Source organism: Psammomys obesus, unplaced genomic scaffold (assembly GCF_907164565.1).
Source record: "Psammomys obesus unplaced genomic scaffold, mPsaObe1.curated_primary_1811, whole genome shotgun sequence".
NCBI lineage: Eukaryota > Metazoa > Chordata > Mammalia > Rodentia > Muridae > Psammomys > Psammomys obesus.
Genome location: NW_026585987.1, coordinates 11,479,709 through 11,507,552, shown reverse-complemented (window position 1 = coordinate 11,507,552; position 27,844 = coordinate 11,479,709). Strand labels below are relative to the sequence as shown.

At 39.7% G+C, this 27,844-nt stretch overlaps 1 protein-coding gene across 1 annotated transcript in view; it reads left to right on the top strand.

Annotated features, from left to right (window-relative positions):
* The window catches only part of Oxct1 (3-oxoacid CoA-transferase 1), a 121,345-nt gene that overhangs the window by 79,597 nt on the left and 13,904 nt on the right, over positions 1–27,844 (top strand). The window contains exon 14 of the mRNA XM_055601121.1: positions 16,865–16,954. Within this exon, the coding sequence (XP_055457096.1) occupies positions 16,865–16,954 (90 nt within the window). The remainder of the gene's footprint in view (positions 1–16,864; positions 16,955–27,844) is intronic.

Genomic DNA, 27,844 nt, shown 5'->3' with positions numbered 1-27,844 from the left:
ACACACACACACACACACACACACACACACACACACACACACACACAGTACAGTGTGGATCAGGAAGGCCTCAGGAGCAGTGCTGGTCAGATCACAGCTATTGATGAGGATCAGAGAGAGTAATTTACTTCATTTGAGCACATGTTATGATAACATACATTTTAAACCCTCAAAATTTCCTGATGACTTTACATTAAGTGAGTAAGGCAAGCAGAGCGAGTACGAGTTTTTAAAATACCTTGCACTCATTCTCTCTCCAGACCTTTTACAATCTTGCAAAATTGCCAGTTTTTACATATTTTTCTCTGTTTGTCTCTCTAAACTAAAATGCCAGGGATTTTCTGCCAACAGAGGTTTTTTTTTTTTTTAAATCCATTTTTAATTTTTAAACATTGTTGTATCCAATGAACTCAGTATTCTTTATATTATTACTTGACAACTCAAACAAGTCTTTGGGATGCTTTAACAATCCTTCAAGTGCAGAGAACTATTAATGAATAAGATCATTTATATTTAGATTATTCAAATATAGGTATGTGAGCACCAATTTCCAAATATGTTTTGGTTGATATGCCTGATTCCTAATATTATTAAAGTTGTACATTCAGTATAAACTTTGGCTCTACATATCAGTTTTTGATATGTTTTAGCTCTCCATTCTCTCTTTAGTTTATTTCAGTGCATTTCTAAATAATCAGAAACTGAAAACTTAATCCATAAGTAAAACAAAATTAGCTACCTTCAAAAGACATTTGTCCTTTTTTGTTTCTTTTTGCCAAAACTGGATGAGAAGTATACTCTTGCACTGACAGATAGTTTCTGCCCTGAACACAACTGCTCTCATGAGCATTGGTTTGGAGGAGACTGAAGTTTCCTAAATCGCAGCCTTCAGGTTGCTGAGAAACACATGCTTTGTTTATAAGGGCACTGGAAAGTTTTATAATTTGCATCCTGAAGAATCTAACTTTATATTTAGAGATTGTCCAAGCTGAAGCTACATAGGATGTTTCCAGGCTTACTGTCTGCCTCTTAACTAAATTAATTAACACCACCTAACAGATTAGAAACAAGAAGAAAGAAAAAATAATGCAATAAGCTCAACTTAATGGGTATCTTAAAATAGGAAGTGTCTTCTGTGGGGGTTCAATTACCTTTCTCTGGAAGTGGAAAAGATTTCATACCATTTTTTTCTCTGACTTGTTTTATAACTTTATAAGTAACTTAGTTAACTTACACATGTTTTCTTTTTTAATAAAGGAATATAAGAACTCCAAGTGCTTTTTATTTCCTTTTATTTTTGTGATTATAATTACAACATTTTTGTCTCAGATAAAGAACTGCTTTCATAAAATTAAGTTTATCAAATGATGTATAATATGAGCAAGATGAATCATATCAGTAAAAAGAAATTATGATAATAAGAGAGTAACAGCTCATTGTTGTGCAACAATGGTCCAGTTGCACTTATATTGTTTAATACCAATAATAATGTGGTTTATTTTAAAAGGTATTAATTACTGTTTGGTTTAACAAAAGCCTTTTTCAGAAATTTAAGATGCCTACCATTGGGACAATGATGACTTGGGTGGCAAAAATATTATTACAAAAATGAAAAGAAAAAATATCGACCCAGAGTGTATATATGCAGATCTCAGAATTATGTTTCTTTTTATTTAGGAACTACCCCCATGAATGCTGGTGGCCACTCTAGTGTTAAATGTTGGCTTCTGCCAAGGAATAAAGTGAAGCTATTGCCAGAGAACAGCTCTTACCCTAATAGTAACATGGATTAATGTAATTGTCACAAATGTACTTGTTCTTAGAGTTGGATTTTCTAAAGCCATCAGAAGAGCCATCAGGAGAGCCTCCTAGAGGTAGAAATTTAAGCACTGAATCTTTGTTTTGGTTTCAGTTTGATGGAAAAATAGACTGAGTCACAGGAACAAGCAATGTATGCAATTTTGTTTTTTAAGAGATTTTTAAAAATTAGGATTCTAGATTTACAGAAAATCATGAGAGGTAGTATAGAGTTTCCTTCCGTTATTACAATCCTGTACTACCATGGTCTATGTTGGATTTGTCAACGCTGATTTGTTTATTTAACAAGTTTCTGTTAAATAAACATAGTCTATGTATGGATGCCTTGTCCCTTCCCATTAATGTCATCTTTCTGTTCAAGATTTAATTCGGGGTTTTTTATAGTATTTTGTTCTTATAAAATTTTAATATACTAATTAGGAAACACAAATGCCCTAGAATGTTCATTGATCATCCTGTAGTGTTCTTTGGTCCATAACACTTTCTGCCATTCCTCATTTTTCACAGCTTTGCCTGTCTTAAGAAGTATTGACCCAGCTACCCTGTAGAATGGCCCCCAGTTGGCGTTTATATCTGATGTTTTTCTCATAGTTGGTGTCATATTAGAGTAGAATAGTAGTTTTCAATGTAAGGGGTGGAATAGTAAAAGTTTGATTAATGAGTGCTAAATTACAGTTAGATTGGAACAAGAAGTCCTTAATTTATTCGTGGGACCATGACTCTATACAGCAGTATTACACTATACTCACAAATCTAGGAAGGATTTTGAAAGTTTTTGTCCTAAAAAAAGATAAATGTCCTCCTCTGTGGCCTGACAAGGCTGCTCCCCCATCCGGGGGATGCAGTCAAAGAGCCAGCCACTGAGTTCATGTCAGAGACAGTCCCTGATCCCCTTACTAGGGTACCCACTTGGACACTAAGCTGCCATGGGCTACATTTGTGCAGGGTTCTAGGTTATCTCCATTAATGGTACTTGGTTGGAGCATCAGTCTCAGAAAAGACCCCTGTGCCCAGATATTTTGGTTTGTTGATCTCCTTGTGGAGCTCCTACAGCTGGGATACAAAATGAATAAACTGTAGTTAATATAAAAAAATAAAAATTTAATTAAAAAAAGATAAATGTTTGAGAAGACAGATGTGCTTAAGCTGACTTAAATGTTATATGGTTTGTACATGTTTTTAAATGTTACACCATTGAAACGTACAGCTTAATGTGGTTAGTTTTGTTTGGTGGCAGGGTCTTGCTGCAGAGGCTTCACTTGTCTGGAACTCATTATGTAGATGAGGCTGACTTCAAACTTGCAGTCATCTTCTGCCTGTCTCCCAACTGCTAGGATTATAGTTCTGTGTCACTCACCCAGTTAAAAATAAGTTTAACTAGGAAAAGAAACAATACTGGATAGGTATAATGTCCTCACATTTAGAAGCAAATGGTGTCACATGGCACACTGTTTCTTTCATCACTTGGTTGTCTAGGTTTGTTCACTAGTAAATACTACTATTCCCTTTTCCTGCATTATTCCTTGGAAGCAGTTCAGTTCATCTACTCCACCTTCAAAGTCTAGGAGAGTAATTGCTGCCCTTTGAAGGGAAGGTATAATTGTAAGAAAAACACTGTGACTCTCTCTGCTTGGAACTTCCTGAGAGGAACCTCACTTGTTGATGGCAAGTCCCTTCTATCTATGCCTAAGGTCAGGCTGGTTAAACGACTCAGTATTTCCAGAGACTGAGTCATGATTAGTTGGACACCAGTTAAATAGAACTGTCATTATATTCCCCGTGGAGGGAGGACTAAGGCTGGAGATCCAGTTCAATTACCAATGCTAATGATTTAATCATTTGCATCTACATAGTGGGACTTTGGTGTTTAAGACTTAGGGGTACAGAATACAGCAATGAAGGTAACAATGAACCTAGCACAGAGCTCTGCACTGTATGTGCCATGCCTTACTCTGAGCATCCCTTTCACTTGGCTCCTCTTTGGGTGTATTTTTATAACAAACAGCAGTAAGTCACATGCTTTCTAGGACTTGGTAACCTGCTCTAGTCAATTACTAAACCCGAGAGGGGATTGTGGGAGCTGCTGATATCATAGGTGGGTCAGCAGAAATGTCAGGAAGACAATTATTTGCAATAATTGTCTTTTGAAGAATGAGAAGGTCATTGTTATGGAACTAAATCCCTTCCCTGTGGGTGTACACTAACTAATACCAGATGTTTGAAGACAGAAGTGTATTGAATTCTTGAGCACACAGCAGGTATTAGAAGACTTGGAGGGCTTTTGTTATGAAGAAAGTTTTCATACATTTGTTGTCAAAAGTATTGAGTTTAAACAGGAGGTACTGTATATTTTTTTAATAATTGTTCTAGAGAGAGAATGTTTGTTCTTACCTTGGTATTTGTCATTTGATTAATTCATTGATATCAGTATGTTCTGATACAGTTTGGTTTGTAATGCAATACTGTGTTACATTTTTCTTGCTCTACCTGCTCAAGCTATCCTCGCTGGTAGCTGTTTCATTTTGGCTCGTTCTTAGATCATTTTGGACCACTCCCATTTTTATCATTTTTTTGGTGAGTGCTTCCTCACATTCTGGTACTACAAAAGATGCTTGTTTGATTGAACAGTCATTGTTTTTTTCAAGTGGACCTGCCTCTCTTATTAAAAAAGAGGTGTTTAGAAACCAAGCAGCTGTGTTTGCAGCTCAAGGTTTTCACTGTTTCTAGGTCTTTCAGTTCACGACCTGTGTGGATCCCTATTACCTCACGTGAAGAGTTTTAAGGAACAAAATGAATGTCCCGTTTTCTACCTAGTAACTCAGGGGGAAAAACAAAACAAAACAAAACACCTTCTTCCTAATGTCTTTCCAATTTCCCAAAGTAATCCTTCGAACCAGTTTTAATATTTGAAAAGAGCTTTATTATTTCTATCTCATTCTGGTTTGAAGAAGAGCCACTTTAGTTCATAGCAGCACTCTTGGTTCCAGTGTCTACAGATGAAAAAGTGGACCTTTGATTTCCACAAGTGGCCACTGCCTGTGATGTCAGGACCCCTGGGCTTTTCTACATCAACTCACATCTTCCATAGTCTTGGTGTTCCTGAGAAGAAGGATCATGGCCATGCCCTTCTGTGGAGCTCCAGGAGCTCAGGTCTTACTCTATGAGTTTGTATGTGGTGGTACTCAGGCCTGTGGGTCCCTGAGTCCCAGAAATAAGACTTTCTCAGTCACCAGAGTCAGACCTGCCTCTCATGTGACAAGTTCTCTTTACAAAGTAAGACTTGGCACCTGAAATGAAAAGCAAGGCTTTCTCACAGAATCCTAAGAGAGACCAGTGTGCCATGAATGTTTGTAACCCTGCAGTACCGGCTGGTTCTTCATGGTCCTTAGACCAGGCATCAGCTGACAGCTCAACAGAGTACTTACAGTTAATGTAGATGCAAACTGATTTTGTACTCTTTCATCCAAGCTTTTACTTGCTTAATAGAGAACCCACATTTAGTGTCCACAAAATGATCTTTCAAAATTGCTCTTAGTGGGCTTAAAAAAAAAAAAACTTTTAAATTATCTTCTACCACTTCCTCCCCCCACCTTTTTTTTCTTTTCTACTGTGGATAAAAATGCCATTGCTAACTTCGGTGTATTCCTCAGTAATGTTCTTTCAGTCACCATGCCTCTCACTGTAAAAGTCCCATTCAGCTGTCAGAAATGGCAGTGTAATTACAATAATTCTGTAATGTGCTCTTCAGAGCTTTGCAGATGGTGGGAGGTGACTAGGAGGAAAGTGCACCTCTGCCACCGTTCAGGTTCTCACACCCTCTCTGAGGAATCAGAAAAGAACATTTCTGAGACTGATTGTTTCAGATTGCAGAAGGCGTAGTCATAATTCAATATTCCATGCCAATGGGGTTGTTGAAAAGAGAGATGTATCCTCATACACACAGACCCATAAAAATTATTTGTGTTTTAGGTGTTGTTTTGTAGGGATTATCCAGGGATATCCTAAAAGTAACATAAGCCTTTGAAATAGCTGTGTGATTGTAAATGAGGTCTTTTACCCACTATGCCCTCAAACCACTAGAACATATAGTTGAATGTACGTGTTTGTAGGTCATTGCTGGTCATGTGTAAATGGTTTCATATGATTCTAGCACATTCCCCTTGGTGATCCAGTGGAAAGAAAACTGCTAATCCTTGGAATTTTAAATATGGTTCTGGTACCTATTTCTGCTTCTGTTTAATGAATGACTACAGAATGTAATTATATTAACATGGCAGCACATCATTCTAAACAGAAACATTGCATATATCTATTCTAGAACACTTGCTCAAATTTCTCACGCTGATGCCTTTTAAGGTGGCCAAGCAAAGAAGATGAACATAAGGCAGCTCAAGTGATGTTTATTTTCATCTCTGCGGTATTATGACTAGACTCAGTCAAAACTGAAGCTACAGCTTTGGGCAGAGGGAGAAATAACAGGTTTTCCTTTGACTGCCCATTTTATTAGTCCAGAAAGCAGATCAGTCTACCTGTGACCTTGTGACAAAGAAGTTGACCTCTGTAATGTGCTTCCTTTGTAATGGCAACAACAAGAGGAACTTGGTCACAAATCCATTGTACCTTAGGAAAAGGAAATGTATTGTTTCATAGTTCACTTAATAAGTGCTTATTAACTCCCAATACTCAGGTGTGCTTGATAGCCTTGATATAGTTAATGACAGCCAATGCTAAATGTATTGAGACCATAAGAACATGGTAGAAGCACTCAAATGATATTTACACTTTTATAAAATGATAAATTAATTGTGGTTAATAGAAGGAACAAAACTAACTTTTCATGTTTGAAGTTAATTGATTTCTTTAGGAATCAATCCTATTACATTTTTGACATGTTCTATCCTACATAATGGGTTATGGATTACCTCATAATAAATGAATGAAGATACTGATCCTGGTTTTAAAAAGCATCTTTCCTTTACAGTAGGAATTCTGTTTTTGTTAGGCTCATTTGAAATAAAGCAGTATCTTAAATAAACATGTGGTTTTGCCTCTATACTTTGTTATATGGTGATATAAACAATTTCTGTTGGAGACTAAATTTTCATTTTCAGAAATTCGGCCTGGAATTAGAAAATGTACATGGTTGTAAATTAATTCTGTGTAACTATGAAGAATGTTTTAAAGTTGACACATGGCTCTTGTCCTATAATTCTATGAATGATAATAGAATCCATTGCTTGTACTTCTAGAGAAAATAAGGTTTACTCTTCATGAATATTTGAAAGAAAATAGTGACAGCATTAAGGTTTCAGAGTTTCTATTGTTTTTATTTTAATTTTTATTTTTTATATTAATTACAGTTTATTCACTTTGTGTCCCTGCTGTAGCCCCCTCCTCCATCCCCTCCCAATTGCATCCTCCCTACTTCATCTCCTCCCAAGCCCCTCTCCAAGTCCTCTGATCGGGGAGGTCTTCCTTCTGACCCTGACCTATCATGTCTCATCAGGACTGGCTGCATTGTCTTCCTCTGTTGCCTGGTAAAGCTGCTCCCCCCTCAGGGGAAGGTGATCAAAGAGCCAACCACTGAGTTCATGTCAGAGCAGTCTCTGTTCCCCTTACTAGGGTACCCACTTGGAGAATGAGCTGCCATGGGTTACATCTGGGCAGGGGTTCTAGGTTATCTCCTTGAATGGTCCTTGGTTGGAGTATCAGTCTTAGAAAAGACCTCTTTGCCTGGATTTTTTGGTTTTGTTGCTCTCCTGTGGAGCTCCTGTCCCTGCCAGGTCTTTCTATCTCTCCCTTCTTTCATAAGATTCCCTGTGCTCTGTCCAAAGTTTGGCTATGAGTCTCAGCATCTGCTTCAATACCCTGCTAGTTAGGGTCTTTCAGAGGCCCTCTGTGGTAGGCTCCTATCCTGATTCCTGTGTTCTCCCTCTTCTGGTATCTATCTCACTGTATCCCATGAACAAAGGGAGGCATTCAGGAACTCTGAGGTATTCAAAGAATTCTGTATCTCTCCAGAGATGGGAGAGAATGCCTGAGAAGTGTGAATAGAGGTTTAATTCATGGCCATTAATTAAGTTTCTTAAGCTCCTTTTTCTTGGCTAACTTGTAAATAATATTTTCCTCCCTTGAAAAGAATAAACAAAAAATTCACTATATTTCAGCTGTTTATGAAATAACATTTATTGAGCACTCAGCCCTGAGGAGGGTATGAGTTATCACATGAAAGAGTTATTGGTCCCTTATTGTCGCCAATTTCAGAGTACCATATCTATTTTCTGCCTTGGTCTCTGCCTCCATCTTCACAGAAAGAATTGTTGAACGTTAGGTTTGCAGTGCCTGAAGTGATATTTTAACCTCACATTTATTTTAGATACCTCTTGGGGGTCCAGGTCTTTCGCTTGGGTGGAATGTGTTTACTGACCACTCTCCAGGCTAAGGGGAGCAATGAGAGACACCCTGGATGTCTTCATCATCTCCAGCTACTTTGGTTGTGTATGAGGAAAACTAAAAACTGTAATATAGCAGTTGTGTGAACTCAGGTAGTCAGATGGATATATGTGTGGTATGTGGTGTGTGTATAAGCTGAATCACTTCGGTAGTTCATTAAGGAGTATATATTCTGAGGTGTTCTTATTTTTAGTTACTCTTGTTTTCAGTTACTCTTTCATCTTTGCTGTAGAAACTTGTTCTGAGTAGGAAGTAGGAAAAGCCCAACTTAGCATTGAGCTGGCTATGGGTGGTCAGCCCCTCTGGTATCCACCCTCTCCTGTCCTTTCCCTAGCTCCTCCCATCCTTTCTTTTATTCTTTGGGATTTTTGTTTAGTTTTGTTTCTTTGAGATAGGGACTCTAGCTGTAGTCCATGTTGATGGAGAACTCACTGTATATTTGAGACTGGTCTTGAGCTGTAGTAATCCCACTGACTTGGCCTCCCAAGTGCTGGAGTTACAGGCCTAAGCCATCTTGACTGGCTTTGGAGTTTGTTTTTCATCTTTGCTGTTCTTTACACTGTAGGTACAGCTCCAGCCTTTAATTTGCTATAGTTCAGCTTTTCTTTTCAAATTGTATTGTTTACAGAACTTACTTTAAAATACAAATTAGATTTTACTTAAATGCCTACTGTGAAAACCCATTATATATCAGTCGCCATTTTGGACTGGAACTGAATAGGAAGCTAAGGGCTTATGTTCTAGCTGACAAGGTAAAGCCAACTGTCCTGTCTCCATCAGAGGTGTTAGGCCTGTGGCACTGATGAATTCAAATGAATGGGGACTTGGAGCCTTCCTATTTAGATTGCTGGACAGTAAGAGTATAGCTACTGACCAGAGAGTGCCTATCTCATAAGGAAGACTTAAATTGTAAGTAGATGACCTTGCCACTACCTTCCAGGGACCACCAACCCCATATTAATACAGGTAATATGATAAAGTCTAAAATGACAATATTCATGGATTCTGTGGGAGCACTCATGAGTGGCCAGTCCCTCATCTCTTCTCTTTAATAAGGTAATATGGAAGATGGAGTGCATGCCCTGGAGGAGTAATCATGGTTGATGTTATAAGATGTGCTGGACTCACTTGACTGAATGAGGATTGGCTCTGAAAGCATACTAAACAGCCATATCCGGTATAGTCTGATTGCTTCTCTGTTCCTGTCATAGAGATGGGAATGGGGAAGTCAGGAAGTCCCCTTCCGGCTGAATACCATGCTTGAATTCACCATTGAGAGCAGGGGGTCAGAATATCATTGTCTTGTATTCAGGCAGAGTTGCTTTACTTCACCCAGGTATACTGATGGACCACTTAGAGGATTAAAGCAGAGAAAGAGTGTATTCAGCTACTTACTTTAGAGCGATTCCTGTTACTGTTGGTTAGAAAGGTTTGGGAGGAACAAGGCTGGACACAGCCACTGGGGAAATTGTACGAACACTGGTCAAGTTCAGAAAGTATTGGGAAAGCTGGGATTCGTAGTGACTGAATGACTCATTTCATTGAGGATATAAAGGAGAGGCAGAAGACAAGGATGTTTCTGATTTGGATCATTGGGTAGATGATGGGTGAGACATGAACTAAGCTGTGAAGTTAATGAGTAAATAAGATTAGCCTTGACAAAAATACCTAATTTTATAAGAACACATTGAGTTGAGGCATATATTATTTAACATGCTATAAAGATCATGTTCTGTTCCTCACACATATAGAATTAGAATGAATATCTGACTCACAACCATTGCTTCATGCACAGTGATTCAAGGACTCAGCCTTCCCTATCCAGCTTTGGCCACTTCCAACTTGTACTTTGTAGAAGGTGCAGGAACATGGATCATTGGCTCTTGGGAGGTTTTATAGTCTAACCCTGGAATATTATACAGTACTTTCACTTACTTTCCTTCAACCAGAACTTACTCATATGACTTCAGTGAAGGGCAAAGGAAATCTATTTCGTCAGCCAAGGAATTAGAGGGGAGAACTGAGGAATCTGCCACTAGGCTGCCAGAGGAGCCTATGAAGCTTTTAGACATTGAAGTCTGAAACTCAGGGAAGACCTAAGCTGGAAATGCCAGCAGAGGCGAACATGATTCATGTTCAGAGAGCAGATGAAAGTGCTCTTGGAGAACAAAGCAGAGGCAAGAGCTGAGGAGCAGGCCAGGCTTGTGCTGTGGAAACATTTGAGAGCATAGTTTCAAGCAGTTGGTGGGATGTAAACTCCAAAGGTGCCGCCTGAATCAGACAGAAAGATCACTGGGTCCAGTTCTCATTGCAGTGGCACAGGGTAGGAAGGAACCAAGTTCAGACTCTAAGGACTAAATCCAGAGGAGCCCAAGGTGGGTTATAACTGATGAACCAGGCCCCTACGAGAACAAGAATAAAAGTGCTTATTAAAATGAAATGTCAAGCTCATTGCATTTTGCTTTTGGAAAGGCCATTTTATGATGGATAACTGATATTTATGATGCAGAAGCTATTTTATCTACCTAGCAATAGAGAATGCAATTATGTTTCCAGTCCCATACTAGTTCATTTACATGGTCAATTCACCTGTCTTGGGAAATAGAATTAAATATATGAAAGGAAAGTTACCATCTTTTCATGGTTTTGAAAACTAAGTATAATGCAAAAAGGAAAGCATTCTGCTGTGACTTTGTTGTAAACTAAGGCAAATTGAAAGTCTTCATTATCCCTAAAGAAAAGGTTTTGGCCTGTTTGTGTTTCAGCAAATGTTATTACTTAACTATCTTATATTGCCTCGCCTACTCTTTAGCCAGGAGCATGGTAAGGGGAACTTTACTTTGCTTGAGCATTGTATAATAATGGGGAAGACAGAAATAAAGAGGCTTATATTTGGATTGAGGTGGGTACTTCATGTTCTGGTGTTTAATAATTGAGCAGCAAGTGCCAGTTTTATTAATAAATCACCTCACAGTCATCCTTCCCTTCACTTCCAGTGAGTTCATATTTCCTGCTGTGGCACATGCCACCACATACAAAATGCTATAAAATTGTTTCTATATATGATTAAATGGTTTCTCACTTCATACCAGAATACTGAACAGTAACAAATCTAGGAATGATCTGTTGCTATTAATGGCCTAATGGAAAAAGTGGTCTCATGAACAATTTTCAACATGTTTTGTATTTTAGTTAAAGCATTTTTGCAGTACTCCCCCAAATATTCAAACTCCTTGTAACATCATCAAAAATTACATGATCATGTTCAGAGATTGCTTTACTTTCTATTTTTGCATGTAATTTTATATTTGTAGTTTGATGCTTTGACATTTTTAATGTTAGTACCTCAGTAGTTTTACTTTTTAAAACTTCTAGCATTAGTGTATAAAAATAAAGCAAATTAAATACATTGAAAATACTGATTTTAAATTAAGTCTGTATTTTAGATTTTTATTGAAAATCCTAACGGCCTTTTACTTCTGATTTCTGTCTTGGTATTTGTGTAACAGACCCTGAGTGACTAGTTATGGATTAGAATCACAGTTGGAGCATTATCTTTGTAGAAGTGTTGTGTGATGGCGCTGTAATGGAGAATGCCACATCTAGCTCATTTTATTGCATTCTTTTCATGCTTGATCTCAGGACCAGCCCTTAAATGAAAAATGATGAGATGGCTGCAAGCTGAGCATCCAGCAATCATTTCCCCATTATGCTAGATGGGAAACAGTACAGATCTAAAGTTGCCCCATTCAAGAAATATGTGTTTGCTGATGAGTATTTTAAAGAGGCTACAGTTGGGGTCAACCTGCCCACTCAATGCTCACTCACACGCAAAACCTCTTCTTCATTACAGGCCTATTTTTCTGCAAGTGTCATCTTTCTCTCATGATTTATTTAAAGGTGTAACTTTTGTACCTTAATCCCCTTGACTTTTAGCTTTTTTGTTGTGTTTGTTGAATAGGATATTGAGTTTGGTGGAGGAAGATGAGTGTGGAAGGGTAATGGGTATCTCCTTTCAGGTGTTCCGTTAGCAAAGCCATTCTGCCCACTCACTCACTCACTCACTCTATGTAAATGGATCTCTTTGAATATGTGTCTCCTTTCAGGTGTTCCCTTAGCAAAGTCATTCTATTCACTCACTCATTCGCTCACTCTTTGTATTGCGCCTTTGTAAATGTCAAATGATGTGCTGGATGTTTGGAGAGCAGTGAATTATGGTTCCCAACATAGTGTCTGGAAGAGTCATATTCCTCTTGCCTCCGAAGAGCCTTGCAAACTCCCTTCCATTTGTCCCATTATGTAATTATCCCTAGTTCTATATTGAGTTCCCTGCTATCCATTAAGATACTTGCTCACCACATCATTGGATTGCTTACACTGGCTGCTGTATCAAATAAGCCTTCCAGTTTCAATGGTTTGGCACCTTAAACATTTACTCTCCATTGATGTTGAACAGTGGAATGTGTTTCTGAGTAAGTGGGCTTTGTTATACAGTCATGTAAGGACCCAGGAGTGCCCATTCCTTTGCCTTTGCACGTTCGTACATAAAGTAGAAAGTGAAAGAACATGAAGGATTTATACAATCGTTTGTTGTGCTCATTTTTAACTCTTTTTTTTTTTTGGGGGGGGGCGATATTTAAGCTTCTACCTCCCTTCCAAAACCCTTTAACCCTAGGTAAAAGAGAGATTAGTGGGGAGAGGAGGCACAGACCCCTTTACTTCCTCTAGCTGTTTAGGCTCGGTAAATGGGTTCTTTTGGGGCTACACTAATTTCCATCAACAGCAAACACAGGGAGCAGTTTCCTCCTTCTATCTCCTCCAAGCTGCTGTGTCACAAAGCATCTCTCCCATGTCTCCCCAAGCTACCACACTGTCTGTCTGTGGTCTCTCCAAACTGCCATACCTTCCCTTTCTGGACTTTCCTGTTTAAAGCCCTCAGAGTCCTAGACCACATCCCTCACCAAGCTGCACAGGCAGGCAAAGACCATGACTAACAGGAGGCAATTATCAGCTGTGGAAAAACTAAAGTCCAAACTAAAATACCACACTTGGGGTTAAAATAAAAACATATTTATGTAACATAACCGAGTTTTTAAAGAAATCAAAACTTCCATTACAGTAGTTGTTACAGGCCAGCACCTAGACGTCACAACTATTACCTCCCTTTTTTCCCAGTGTTTGGAATTCAGGCTCACTGACTGCAGCAGAGCTGGGAAATGCAAGTGGTTGTGACTCAAATGAATGCTGATAAACCGAGTTGAAGGATAATGATGAGTACACCCTAGATAACTTTTTTTTCCTGCCGTATATAACTGTTTTTTCTTTTTCTTTTTTCTTCTGCCAGTTTAGATAGACTCACTTGTCTTCCTTCAGTAATTGATTCTGTTTCAGAAATCTTTGGGGAGTTCAGATGGTAGGCAACATTCTATTTTCTTTTTCTGATGCGTTGAGCATGCTAAAAGCATAAGAAACCCAAATCCCTGCAGAGTTTACTGTCACTGCCAGAAACAGGTTGATTTGGGAGCACTGCTCTACTCTTTCCTCTTCCTTCCATCCCTTCTCCAGCCACAGTTATGAGGTGCATGCTCAGTGTTCTGCTACAACTCAAACATTCCTTTGCCAGTTTCTTCCCTCTGGTTATTTATGGTGTAGGGGGAAAGGTGCCGGTACGGAGGGAAGGACAGCCTGAAAATCCCTGTAATAATAGAATTACATACTGAAAGGACACAGGGAAAGGTCATGTAGCTGTATGTTGGAGATAAGGAGAAGGGGGAATACCACTTTCAGAGAAAGAAAGCTTGTTTGGTCTAAGGCTTTTTATTTTTTATTTTTATAAATGGCTCATGGTTGCTCTCCTTTAATTAGTGAATATTTCAAAGAAAAGAATCCCATGCTTGGAGATTTCTAATGTAATGTCTAGCTTAAACAGAAACCCTGCACAGATGTAGCCCAAGGCAGTTCAGTGTCCAAGTGGGCTCCATAATAATGGGAACAGGGACTGTCTCTGACATGAACTGACTGGCCTGCTCTTTGATCACCTCCCCCTGTTGGGGAGCAGCCTTACCAGGCCACAGAGGAAGACAGCGCAGCTACTCCTGATGAGACTTGATAGGCTAGGATCAGAAGAAAGGGGAGGAGGACCTCCCCTATCAGTGGACTGGGGGAGGGGCATGGGTGGAGAAGGGGGAGGGAGCTACCGCTGGCATACAAAGTGAATAAATTTCACTGCAATTAATAAAAAAATTGATTTAAAAAACTAGATAGTCAACAAGTTGAGTTGACTGACTGAAGGTTTACATGAATATCTCTGTAAATTTTATTTACTGCATGCTTCCATGCATTGTCTTATGTAGGGTTTGCCACAGCTTTATGGCAAAGATGTACAGTCTTATTTTAGCTTTATAAATACTTAATTCAAAATCAGAGAGGTTGGATACTTTGCCAATATATAACACAGAGGTTAACAGACTAGATGCAGATGTTCTGTTTCAGTCTTGTGTGCTTTTCACTTTGGGAAGCAGGCATTTAGATGTTAAGATGGGCTGTGAAATTTCAAGCCTTTGCTTTGGGGGCTAGAGAACATCAGATCACTTAACTGAGCTATGAAGACTTCATACACAGTGAGTGAGCAGAGAGAGGACTCTTTGTGTATATGTGTGTGTGTGTGTTTATTTATTTATTCACTTATTCATTTATTTCAGTTTTTTGAGACACGGTTTCTCAGTGTAGTGTTGGCTCTCCTCAACTCACTTTGTAGACCGGGCTGGCCCTGAACTCACAGTGATCTGCCTGCTTGAGAGAGGACTCTTTAACCTGAACAAACAGGTGGCTTTTCTGCCAGCTCAGTGTTTTGTACCCAGGAGGTTCTCTGTAAGTATTTAACTAATTGAAGTGATTTCAGACGTGAACATCACATTTAGTTAAATTGAGCAAGCTCCCTGTTATAAGTTTTTAAACTGCCATAAGTTTTTAAACCTTTATAATCATTGTGTCTCAAAATTTGCCTGTGGTATATTACAAACAAGGATTTTTTTTTTTTTCATCCTGATTCAAGGAATCTATAGAAGACGTTCACTTGATTTCTGGTTTTCTGTTACTGTCTGTGTCTTTCCCATACTTATTGAGCCATAAAGATACTGATGTTTTCTACAGAAATATGATGACTTGATCACCAGTCTGTTGAAGCTCCAGCTGACTGAGGGTCACAGCATTGACTAGAGAAGTTAAAACTGCACCCTTTCACATGGATAATTTTCATTGTATCAAAGTTTCTAGTTTGAATCCAACTGATCCTGTATCCTCTCCACGCCTCTCCCCTCTGCTGTTGCCAGCTGCTGCCCATCTCCTTAATGGCAGGCTGTAGGCCACAAAACATCCAGCCACTCCCTCCTTTCCTACATGCTGCTTATCTAATTCATGCCTGCGTTGTGCTATGTGCTGTGCTTACCTCTGAGATGTCTCTGAGGTCATGGATTTGAGGTCCTGTTTAGATTAGAAGGGTCCAGGTGCCCTTCTAATCCCCTTAGATCTCTGAGATGATTGGAGAGTATGGCAAGAGGACTGAGCTTAAAAATAAATAAAAAAACGTTAAGGAATTTTTAACATTAGTAGTCATCTTTTTGCTGTGCCATAGGAGGATTTATTTCATCATCTTTGGAAACACCTGTGTCTCCCAAATCTGTGTATCCAGGAGCCAGAGCAGGCAGTGAGAATCTTTGCGTGTGCATGGCACATGGAACGTGGTTAATAAATGAATAATGAATGAAGGTGAAGGGGTGGGTAGGACTAGATCAATGATGGCAAGATAGTTCTGAATGCAGCTTCCAGTTTCTGTTTTTGCTTGAGTAGGATGTGTTTTTTTCCTTTTGTTCCCTCACTCTCTTTTCTAAGTGCAAGATGAAAGCTCAGAGCTACAAAGATAGACAGAACCACCTTCATTATTAGTCACGACTAGAGAATGACTTTAGTGCATCAGCCTACTAAAGTGAATCTGTGGCAAAGTGTCTATAATTAACAAATAGGTAATAAGAACTACATCTTTAAAAGAAAGAGATGGAGGTCACGGGTGTCAAGGTTTCAATGTGACATATTTTTTTCAAGAATTCTACAAAGGTTCTTATGTTAGTTTTTTATTATTATTATTCATTTGTCTTACTACTACCAGGTTGTCAACAAAAGGGTATTAGTAATGCTTACTAAAAATGAGATACTATTCATCCTGTAGACTGATGAGATGGCTTAGCAGGTGAAGGGCCTGCCGTACCGAGTTTGATCCTAAGAACCTATGGAAAGGTGGAAGGAGAACCAGAGCTACAGAGTTGTCCTGTAACTTCCACACACGCCATGTCCTGCCCGCCTCTGCATCATTCACACACAGATACTCGATAGTACTATAATAGTAACAGCAATTTTACATATATTGAAAATGTATCCTGAACTTTGTCTTTTAACAAAATTTTAGGTAAACAGAGCTTCAAGTACTGAGTAGTGATGCTGAATAAATTTTTTCTGCAGTGGCAAGTTAATGGCATACTTTTTCTTGTGACTGGAGTAAATGCTATGTTTCTACTCGTTTTCTGTTTCTGTTTTACAGGGGAAAATGGTGAAAGGAATGGGAGGAGCTATGGATTTAGTGTCCAGTTCCAAAACCAAAGTGGTGGTCACCATGGAGCACTCTGCAAAGGTAATACATGCTCTGTTTCTTCACAGTTTTAAAACGTCACAGTACATTGATTCTCAGTGTACCATGTCACCAGACTGTGGTTTTTAGTTTCCCTGGCTTATTGAAGGTGATGGCACTTACGTTTTAGAGAGAAAGAACACAGGAAGGTAGCAATTTATTGCCTGGCCGGGTGCTTATTCAGCTTTGAGGGAGTCCAGGTATCAGGGTGTTCTTTAAATAGTTGTCTTGCAAGTGCATCCAAAGTAAAAAAAAAAGCCTTGCTGTCTCTGAAGTCAGTGGTAATATGTTGGGGTATATGTATTGATTCCTTAATTAAGGTGATTATAGTTGATGCTCACTGTGTTCAAATAAAAAGCACAACAGAAATTTTTGAGCAGTTATTTTCAAGTAGATAGCATGGCCTCTTACCAAGCCTGTGGTGTCCTTTCCAAAAAATGTTAGAAAGCAAACATCCTCGCTCTGGAAAGCACATTTTTGACAAATTATCAGGTAGTTATAAAGTGCCTCCTAGAATGCTGGGTGATTACAGCTAGAGTTTGACAATGACCCCAAAGTAGCAAAAATCACTGATCTAATGAGTTCATTTTCAACATTCTTGCTTCTTTCATTCTATAATCAAAGTACTTAACTTTTTTTTTCTTTTTTTTTAAATTTTTTATTAATTACACTTTATTCATTTTGTATCCCCCCATAAGCCCCTCCCTCCTCCCCTCCCGATCCCACCCTCCCTCCCCTTTCTGCATGCATGCCACTCCCCAAGTCCACTGATAGGGGAGGTTCTCCTCTCCTTTCTGATCTTAGTCTATCAATTCTCATCAAAAGTGGCTGCATTGTCCTCTACTGTGGCCTGGTAAGGCTGCTCCCCCCTCAGGGGGAGGTGATCAACGAGCAGGCCAATCAGATTATGTCAGAGGCAGTCCCTCTTCCCATTACTATGTAACCCACTTGGACACTGAACTGCCATGGGCTACACCTGTGCAGGGGTTCCAGGTCATCTCCATGAATAGTCCTTGGTTGGAGTATGAGTCTCTGGGAAGTTCCCTGTGTTCAAATTATCTTGTTCTGTTGCTCTCCTTGTGGAGTTCCCGTCCCCTCCAGCTCTTACTATTTCCCACTTCTTACATAAAATTCCATTCACTCTGCCCATCAGTTGGCCATCAGGCTCAGCATCTGCTTTGACAGTCTATACTGCAGAAGCTTTCAGAGGCCCTCTGTGGCAGGTTCCCAGGTTGTTTCCTGTTTTCTTCTGGCTTTCAGAGGCCTTCTGTAGCAGGTTCCGAGGTTGTTTCCTATTTTCTTTTTCTTCTGATGTCCATCCTCTTTGCCTTTCAGGATGGGGATTGAACATTTTAGTTAGGGTCCTCTCTTTTGCTTAGTTTGTTTAGATGTACAGGTATTAGTGGGTTTATTCTATGTTGTATGTTTATATGAGTGAGTATATACCATGCGTGTCTTTTTGCTTCTGGGACAACTCACTCAGGATGATCCTTTCCAGGTCCCACCACTTACCTGCAAATTTCATGATTTCCTTATTTTTCATAGCTGAGTAATACTCCATTGTATAGATGTACCACAGTTTCTGCATCCATTCTTCAGTTGAGGGGCATCTGGGTTGTTTCCAGCTTCTGGATATTACAAATAAAGCTGCTACAAACATGGTTGAACAAATGTCCTTGTTGTGTACTTGCGCCTCTTTTGGGTATATGCCTAGGAGTGGTATGGCTGGATCTTGAGGAAGCGCTATTCCTAGTTGTCTGAGAAAGCACCAGATTGATTTCCAGAGTGGTTGTACCAGTTTACATTCCCACCAGCAGTGGAGAAGGGTTCCCCTTTCTCCACAACCTCTCCAGCATGTGTTGTCCCTTGAGTTTTTCATCTTGGCCATTCTGATGGGTGTAAGGTGAAATCTCAGGGTTGTTTTGATTTGCATTTCCCTAATGGCTAATGAGGTTGAGCATTTCTTTAAGTGCTTCTCTGCCATTCGATATTCCTCTACAGAGAATTCTCTCTTTAGCGCTGTTCCCCATTTTTTAAGTGGATTACTTGGTTTATTGCTTTTCAGCTTGTTTAGTTCTTTATATATATTGGATATGAGTCCTCTGTCAGATAAAGGGTTGGTGATGATTCTTTCCCAATCTGTAGGCAGTCACTTTGTTTTGATGACGATGTCCTTTGCTTTACAGAAGCTTTTCAGTTTCATGAGGTCCCATTTATTGATTGTTGATCTTAGAGCCTGTGCTGTTGGTGTTCTGTTCAGGAAGTTTTCTCCTGTACCAATGAGTTCTAGGGTATTCCCCACTTTTTTTCTAGCCGATTTAATGTGTCTGGTTTTATGTTGAGGTCTTTGATCCACTTGGACTTCAGTTTTCTGCAGGTTGATGCATATGGATTCTATTTTCATTTTTCTACATGTAGACATCCAGTTAGACCAGCACCATTTGTTGAAGATGCTATCTTTTTTCATTGTATGGTTTTGGCATCTTTCTCAAAAATCAGGTGTCTGTAAGTGTGTGGGTTTATTTCTGGGTCTTCTGTTCAGTTCCATTGATCCACCATTCTGTTTCTAGTAGTTAACTTTTATGGAGCTTTTACTGTGTGTCAGTCATCTCTGTGTTTGTGTGTATGTACCCAGGAGGCTGATAAAGGTGCCTTATGTTTCACTACATTTATCTTGTTTATTTACTCGCTTATTGTCTGTTTATGTGTCCATGCATGCATACCTGCATCCGCTTGCCACAACCTGTGTGTAGAGGTCAGAGGATAACTTGCAGGAGCTGATTCAGGTTCTGGTGATTGAGTTCAGGCTGTGAGCCTTGAAAGCAGCAATCTTTATCCACTGAGCACTCTCACTGGTAATATCTTTTCCCCCTTTCTCCCTGTGTCTCTCCTTCCTTCCCTCTCTCCCTCTGTCCTGTTTGTGTTTTGGTTCTAGCAACAGAGCCTTAGAATGGTAAGCCACTTGCTTGAGGGCTTATGACTAGTGGATTGACTAGTCTTTCACTGCTAAGCCCACCCTTCTAACCAATGGAGCTGTTATTACAACTTGCTTACTTCTTATTGTCTTCCCTGTGCAGGATCCATTGATTTTTCATGGTTTGTGAAGCCCGTATGTGTTGGGTAGTCTGTTCCTCACTTGCCATGGCCTTACCTTTTCCTTTATTGTTCCTGTGAGGCTCACTAACCTGAGTGGAGAGGTGGTGTGCCTGCTTGACATGATTTAGTGATGCACCACCACCATGTAAAAGCATGGGACTAGATACACACGTCACATGGCTGAGTTCTGTTGGTGATGACGGCCTTGAATGCTAACAGCTGCATGAGGGTGAATCCAGTCCCATGCTCTTCCACGGAGGTGGTGGATCACTAAATCAATTCAAGCAGGCATAATTCATTTCGTAAACAGTAGGAAGTAAGCAGTGGGGCATGAATATGGGAAAACAGAAAGGAGCCAACACAGGTGACTTCTGCGTGATGCGTTGCACAGCATCCAAAATGCTCATTTCAGAGACGGAAGAATGCCAAGCTGCAAATCAAATCTAAGTCTTCTCTGGAACATAATGTCTATTTGGAAGGAACTCTATCCATCTTCCCTTTGTTTGTGACTTTAATGTTGATGCATAGGCAATGGAGTCTGACTTATTTTGGATTCTTTTTGTATATCCATTTTGAAAACATTAGGCCTGCGTTAGCAAATTTACTCTCTCTCTCTCTCTCTTTTTTTCCCTCACCAGTCTTTTGTTCTCAGCTGGAATTTCCTATAGAGGAAAATAAATGATACTTCAAACTTGTAGCTGACTAAATCCCCACTAAAGCTTGACGCAGATGCAAAATCACATGTTTTACCTTCCTCTTCCTTTTCTCAGTGAGAAACTGGATTGTTTCATTCTAGAATTGGAGTGTTTTCCACAGATACTTTCATTTGAACAAAGCAACAGAAAATCTACCTGTGATTAACTTTTTTTTTTCCCCAAAAGATTAGAGGGAGGAGACATTTTTTTAGTTTGACTCCATAGTCCAGGCTTGTCTGGAACTCATCCTGTAGCCAAAGCTGGTCTCAAACTCATGGTGATTCTCCTGCCTGAGAGTACTGAGACTACAGGCATCAGCCACCATTCACACCTGTGATTAAAATCATTATAAAGACTCTTCACCTGAAACAGGTATGAAATACTCACCAATGGAGTATCTGTCCTCACACATCGCCTGTGGCCCTAGGGTAAGTGATGCTGCTTGGGGTTGCCCCTCTAGACTCTCTGTGACTGATACTATGTGACCCTTGCTGCTTCCCCCCTGCATCATTTATTTGGGTGAAGGCTGGAAAGGGTCAGGTGGAAGGTTTCCCATCCTGGTAGCCCCTCCTGTTCTTTCAGGCCAGTTAACAGTTAACCACCTGTTCTTTCAGGCCAGCCTGGCAACTGCTGCTTTCTTAACAGGCACAAGCACCCCTCACAGGTGTATAAACTCAGAAGACAGACAAAGTTTACAAAGGGATTTTCTGAACACCAGGAGAGAAATGTAATCTGTGTTCCCGAGGGCTGCTTTTGTTTCCGTTTCCATAAGTGTCTGGACCTACCTGGTTCTCAGGTGTGGTTTTCCAGGTGTGGCTTTCTATTCACTTCCTTACCCACCTGTGGGGTTACGGGCGCATCAGATGATCTCTAAAACATTTTTATTGTTTTATTAAGAACAAAGGAAACTTTGCAAAACTGGGTGTGCTGGTGCTGCTCCTGAGCGACTCCTTACCCTCTGGCAACCTCCAGAGCCAACAGCAGTTTCGAGCATCAGACTCGGGTGCTGTTTTTATTGAGGTTGAGTTATAATAGTACCCAGGTAGAGTTGTGTAGATAGTTCTTTCTTGCTGTCACTGCATCTTTCGTCATTTTTTAAAGTGTAGTATTAAAAAACAAACAAACAAAAAAAAAACAACAACAACAAAAAAAAAACTAACTCTTGGCAAATTCCTTACATGCACAATTTTCTTCTTTTCATCTTTGGCCTATTCTGTCTTCTGCCCCTTAAAACTGGAAAGGAAATCAGGAAGAGTTGGGCCTAAGTAAGTTGGGTCACCTGCTTCTGCAGGCATCAAATGTTTATCAAGGACCACTATGTAGTGGGCACTTACGATAGGGACCGAGGAAATAAAAATGAAGAAATGTGGTTCTTCCTTCAGATGGCTCAGTCTGCTTATATGTTTATGGTAGAGGTTGTAAGACAGGTTGCACAGCTGAGTACACAGTCCATTTTGAGAGGCAACAACAAGTTTCCTGTGGGATGTCTGGGGCCTCTTCAGGCATAGCTGATGGCAAGGCAGAGTTTCACAGGGATTCAGTATTATAATAGATAAGGGAATAGGCGTTAGGACAGTATGAGATTAGGACAATGATTGTTAAGGGATTAAGCCTGTCCTTGTCAGAGAGCAAAAGTGGAAGGGTTAGGTGTGAGCAGACTTTAAAATATTACATATATGTGTTATACATGTGTACGTGACTATATATATATATATATAGTCACACACACACGCACACATCAACACATAAGCATGCAGCCATGCCACCTCTTTCTCAGTTTAGAAACCCTCTAGGAACTTCACATCTCAATTGGATTCAAGACTAAGTGTCTTACTCTTGCTTCTAAAGCATACATGGTGTGGTTTGACTCCGTGTCCCTGCCACTGCTACCATTCTCTCTCTCACTTGACTCCAGCTCTACTCCCTTCTTGAAAAGTTTGGAACATTCTAAGCTGAATCCTGCCTCATGGCCTTTGTACTTGCTGTTCTCCATGCTTGGAATGTTTTCCCCTAAATAGCCTTTGCGCCTCACTCCCACACTCAGGCTCAAGGTACCAGGCATGCTTTCTTTCACTGCCTTCTCTACAGCCTTCCTTCCTACATCTCTTCACTAGAGTGTGAGAAGCTCCACAGGCGTGTGGCCTCTACATTATGAGCGTGGGGCACAATGGTGCTATTCTGTGAGAATATAGAAATAACAGTCCAGCTCAGCAAATTCTTGTGGAATTAATTCCTCCAATCATGACACTTTGAGTGTTCCAGTGGAACACTCTTAGCCCTTCCTAAGTTTAGTGTCTCCGTTTCATCCTTGCAGATCTTATTATTTCCCTTCCACAGATAGACAAACCAAATTCCACGGAAATTAAATAGTCCAGTAAAAATCAAGTGGAAATAGAGAGTTCATCTTCAGCCCAGAGTCTGGGTATTCTAACCTCTAAACCTCCTTCACCTCAGGAAAGCTTTTCTGACAATGCCATCACTGCTTACTGTGTGACCTGAGAGCTTCTTTCTCAGTACTGAAGGGAGGAATCTATTCCCAGGGGTATGAGTTCACTGGCACTTAAAGCATTTACTGTAAGCAAGCAAAGGCAGAGTCTACTTTTGAGAACACAAAAGAGAGCTCTTTTTCTGGAGGGGATTTATATTTTCTTTTTATTATAGTGGGAGATTTGGGTTCTGAAAGAGAAGAATCATAATTGTGTTGTTACGAAGTTGAGAATAAATCTTTGGGAGTAATATTTTTAATTTAATCTAATCTCTCTGATAGCACAGGTCTCATGTAGATATTTTGATGCCTATTTTTATCTTCCCTTTACTTTTTTTTTCTGAAAGAGCATTATAAAAATGGAGTGAAATTTATTAATCTCATTTATTTTAGACCAAATGTGTTACTAAAAGCAACAGATATGAAAGATTTCTGAGCTAATTTTTAGCAACACTGGAATGTACTCCCAATTAAATAAAGCATTCATTTTTTTTGGATTAATTCATAACTGATGGTGGTTTCTGTTTGTGTTTTACTATCCTGAAAAGCTTATCATTTTTTTTCTAGACTGATTGTTCATTAGTCCACGTAGTCTGAGATTTTAAAAGTCTACCTCAAAAAAGAAAAAGTCAAAACTCTGATGGGCTTCAGGTATAGCTTAAGCTTAAGGTATATACCAGCATACACAAGGTCCTGGTGCCATAAAATAAAACTAACAACATAGACATGTTTACATGTTTCTGTCCTTTTATTTCTCCTTTGTGATAAAAATCCTTGAAAAACAAATAATCCTTCAGTGTTTACACAGCACAATCCAACATACAGTAAAGCTTTTAAATTATGTCTTTTGGAGTTTAATTAAGATAATAATTTTAAACTAGAAAAATTTGAGTCTGCCAATGAAATGCTATACTTTTTAAAAGGAAGAAAAAAAATGTTATGCTAAGAAAAACTACGTTAGCACTCCTGTTTGTGATTGGGAAAGAAACTCCAACTTCTTCCTCGACCCTGCTACCCAGATGCTAAATTCCGCAAGATTCAGCCTTTATTTACACAGAGAGCAAAAAAAAAACCTTGGCTAAGATGATGATCCTGTTGAAGAGAAGGAGCCTTATATCCTAAGACCCCAAAACTGGAAGCTTCTTCTCAGGGAAATGACTTGCCTAATCCACTGTTTCCGTCAGCTACTCTTGTTTTTGAGAGTATTCCTGGGACCACAAACTGCTACCTCCTCTACATACAAAGATTGAATGTAAAAGCAGAACTTGTCTGTACCGAGCAAGAGTCTCCACCTGTGAGAACTGTTAGGATGGACTGGAAGGTACATAGAAATGCCAAAATGTCCCATTTTGATATAAAGTCAGAAAGAGCAAACTTATCCTGGCGTAGTACTCTGTGTACCTGATTTACTCGGTTTAGCCAATCCATTTTTTTGTTATGTCCCACATCAGTCAGCATAGTAACCTGACAGTCGTGGAACTGGTAACAAACATTGGTAAAAAGCATTCTCCATGTGTATATAGAAAACGATTCACTTGCTTTCAGCATTATGTTGAGGGGTGCTCAGGGAGAAGGCACTAGGCATGTTGACCACAAGCAGGTTTCTGTGATACTGTGTTGAAGCTAAAGAGGGACCTGGTATTGTCTTCCTTGTGCCGACAATTAAATATTCTCCTACAGAGTTCAGTGTCTGTGGTAGATTATAACAAGCTTTGCTGATTGGGAAGGAACACGTGGAAGAGGCAGAGACTCATTTAATTTCTCCTTTTGAAGTGCTGTGTTTCTTACAACAGGCCTGAAGTGTCTTTGCTCCTTCTCTTCGCTCCCCTTCCCCCAAATCTTGTGATTCCTCTTTCATGTACTTCTGTTAGAGGAACTTCTGTTGATCTCAGAGATACTGGAATTGGGAAGGTGTCTTTCTGAGAGCTAGAAAGATGCCCCAGGCAGTCCACGGGTACCTACTTGATCACATTTAAAGCACCAGCTCTCTCAGAGTTCCCGGAATCAGAGTGTGGTATCTAGAAGCATCTTTTGGTTGCTGCACTTTACTTAGCGCTCTTCTCGTTGCTGTCGGCGCAAAGATGAATGGCCTCAGCCTTGAGCAAGCTCAGAGGTTCTTAGGAATTCATGGGAGATGAACCGTACAACATGGGTAGTCAGGGGAAGGAAGCACGGGTCATCAGGGAGGGCCAGCACACTGTGGATGCCCTTGGGACATCTGTAAAGGGATAGAGGAGAGGTTGTTCTGAAAACTGGAAATGGCTAAAAATGGCCATTGGAGTCTGTATTGATGGGACGTAATTTGGTGCATTTTCTCATAGCTGGTGACTTGGGAATGACCAATTCCTAGAACACTGTGTTGCATTAAAAAAAAAAAAAAAAAAGCAAGTTACATGAGATTAAGTGCATTCTGATGTCCTGAAATGTACCGTTATGATAACAAGAGATATTCCCATTTAACCAGAGTTGTTCCTTACTGCAAGATGTCATTCTAGGATTTTACATAGAGACCTAAAGAATTAAAGATATCTCAAGGAAGCACGTAGTAGAAAGTTCTGAGGCACAAGTCATTCAAAAAACAAAACTGTGAAGTGGACATAACAAGGTATTGAAGGGGAGGAAGATATCATGGAAGTGGATGGGAGTTTAGGAATTAATCAAAGTTATGATTGAGTATAGTGATGCTGAGAGCCCCTAGTTAAACCTTTTTTTTTTTTTTTTTTTTTTTTTAAGTATTGCTGAATTGTTCGGTCAGTGCGGATTTCCTTACTCAAATGGCCCTCTTGCACTTCAGCTTCTGAAGGCACTGAGTCTGCAGGCATGCACGACTAATCCAGCTCAAAACATCTTAACTCCTACACTTTGTATTCCTACTTCTGCCTTTTCTGACATGTCTTTTGGAGAAGGTGAAAGAGAAGCAGAATGATAAGTATGAACACCAAACCCGTTTTTGGTTTTAGACACCAATTCAACCCCTCCTAGTTCAGTGAACCTTCAGAATTTCAGTTAATTATCATGACCAGGAAAACAGATCAAGGAATGAACGGTTACAATCCAGAGAGTTTAAAGGCCCAAATAAATGCCTCCAGGTCTCTATTAAATGAGAGTACTAGTATTCGGACCGTTCTAGTGTTTTCGATGCTGCCATACCATACTGACAGCCTTTATTGGAAATTATTTTTAAACATTCAAAATCAGCCATTGTTCCTCCTTTGTGAATCCCTGATGCATGCATCTGTCATGCCATGCTGCGATGCTCAGCTCAGCATGCTTAAGAGAGAGTGCTAAAGTGGGAGTCTGTCATAGTTTGTCTTCAGAGCTAGCCTATTATTGCACTGCAACAGTGACATTTTTCATCTTTGTGCATTTTATTTTCACTCCCTCCGTGATCTCTGCTATGTCTTGGAGCTATATGTGAATGGAGTCATCTAGCTGTGTTGTTCTAACTTCACAAATACACCAAGTGCTGGTTTTCTTAGGTGAACCTTATGGTTTGTTGGCAAATATATACTGTATTTTTATTAGGTCTGTGTCAGGAAATTAATTTAACCCCCGCCTTTTTTTGTTTATTTCTATACCAGACTTCATGCATGGACTTAAAGGCTCATAAAGAATTTATTGATAGGTTATGTGAATTTTAATTATGTAGCAGTTAATAGTTATTCTTACTAACAGTTGATGCTATGTTTAATTTAAATCTAATAGTAACTGTAAAACAAGGCAGGCAAGAAAGTATGAACACAGTGATCTCACACAGATAGTGTAAGAAGGGCCAGGTTTTGGACAAAGGTTCTTTGGTGGAAGTCTACACCTTTCCTATTTATGCTACATTGTTTATGCAGAAAATGGTTTACAAAAAGTCTCTGTTGGTAGGGCACCATTAATGCTGCCATTGAAATTCATCTTTCCTCCGGAAACAGGGTTGCTTGTTCATTAAAATCGACGCAGCTGCCTTCACGCCAAGTGCAGCCCTTTTTCAAATAATGACAGCAAAGTGAGAGCTCCCCGCAGGAAGTGTGCCCCAGAGACCTACACACTCTTCACTTCGTTTGAAGTCAGACTTGGAATTCATTGTGACATATCTTATCTGAGCTATATTACATGTAAGAAAACCTGACAACTGTAGAAGTTCAATGTTCATCATTAAGTTCAGCTGTTAAATTTAGCTTCTGTGACATGCAGAATTTCAAATCTCACAAGGAAGGCAGTAGTAGAAGAGATATGAAGATGAGGTTCTCATTCTATATCAGTAACTTTTCTTATATAGCAAGATCTAGAAACAACTTGGTTTTTTTCTTTTTAAAATTATTATTATCATTCATTACAGTGTATTCACTTTGTATCCTACCCCTCCCTTGTCTCCTCCCAATCCCACTCTCCCTCTCTCATCTCCCCCCATATCCTTCCCCTAGTCCACTAATAGGGTAGGACCAAGGACCATGCATGGAGAGGACCTAAAACCCCTGCTCAGATGTAGCCCATAGACTCAGTTTCCAAGAGGGTTCCCTAGTAAGGGGAACAGGGACTATCTCTGGCATGAACTCAGTGGCAAGCTCTCTGATCACCTCCCCGTGGGGGATGCAGCCTTGCCAGGCCACAGAGGAAGACAATGAAGCC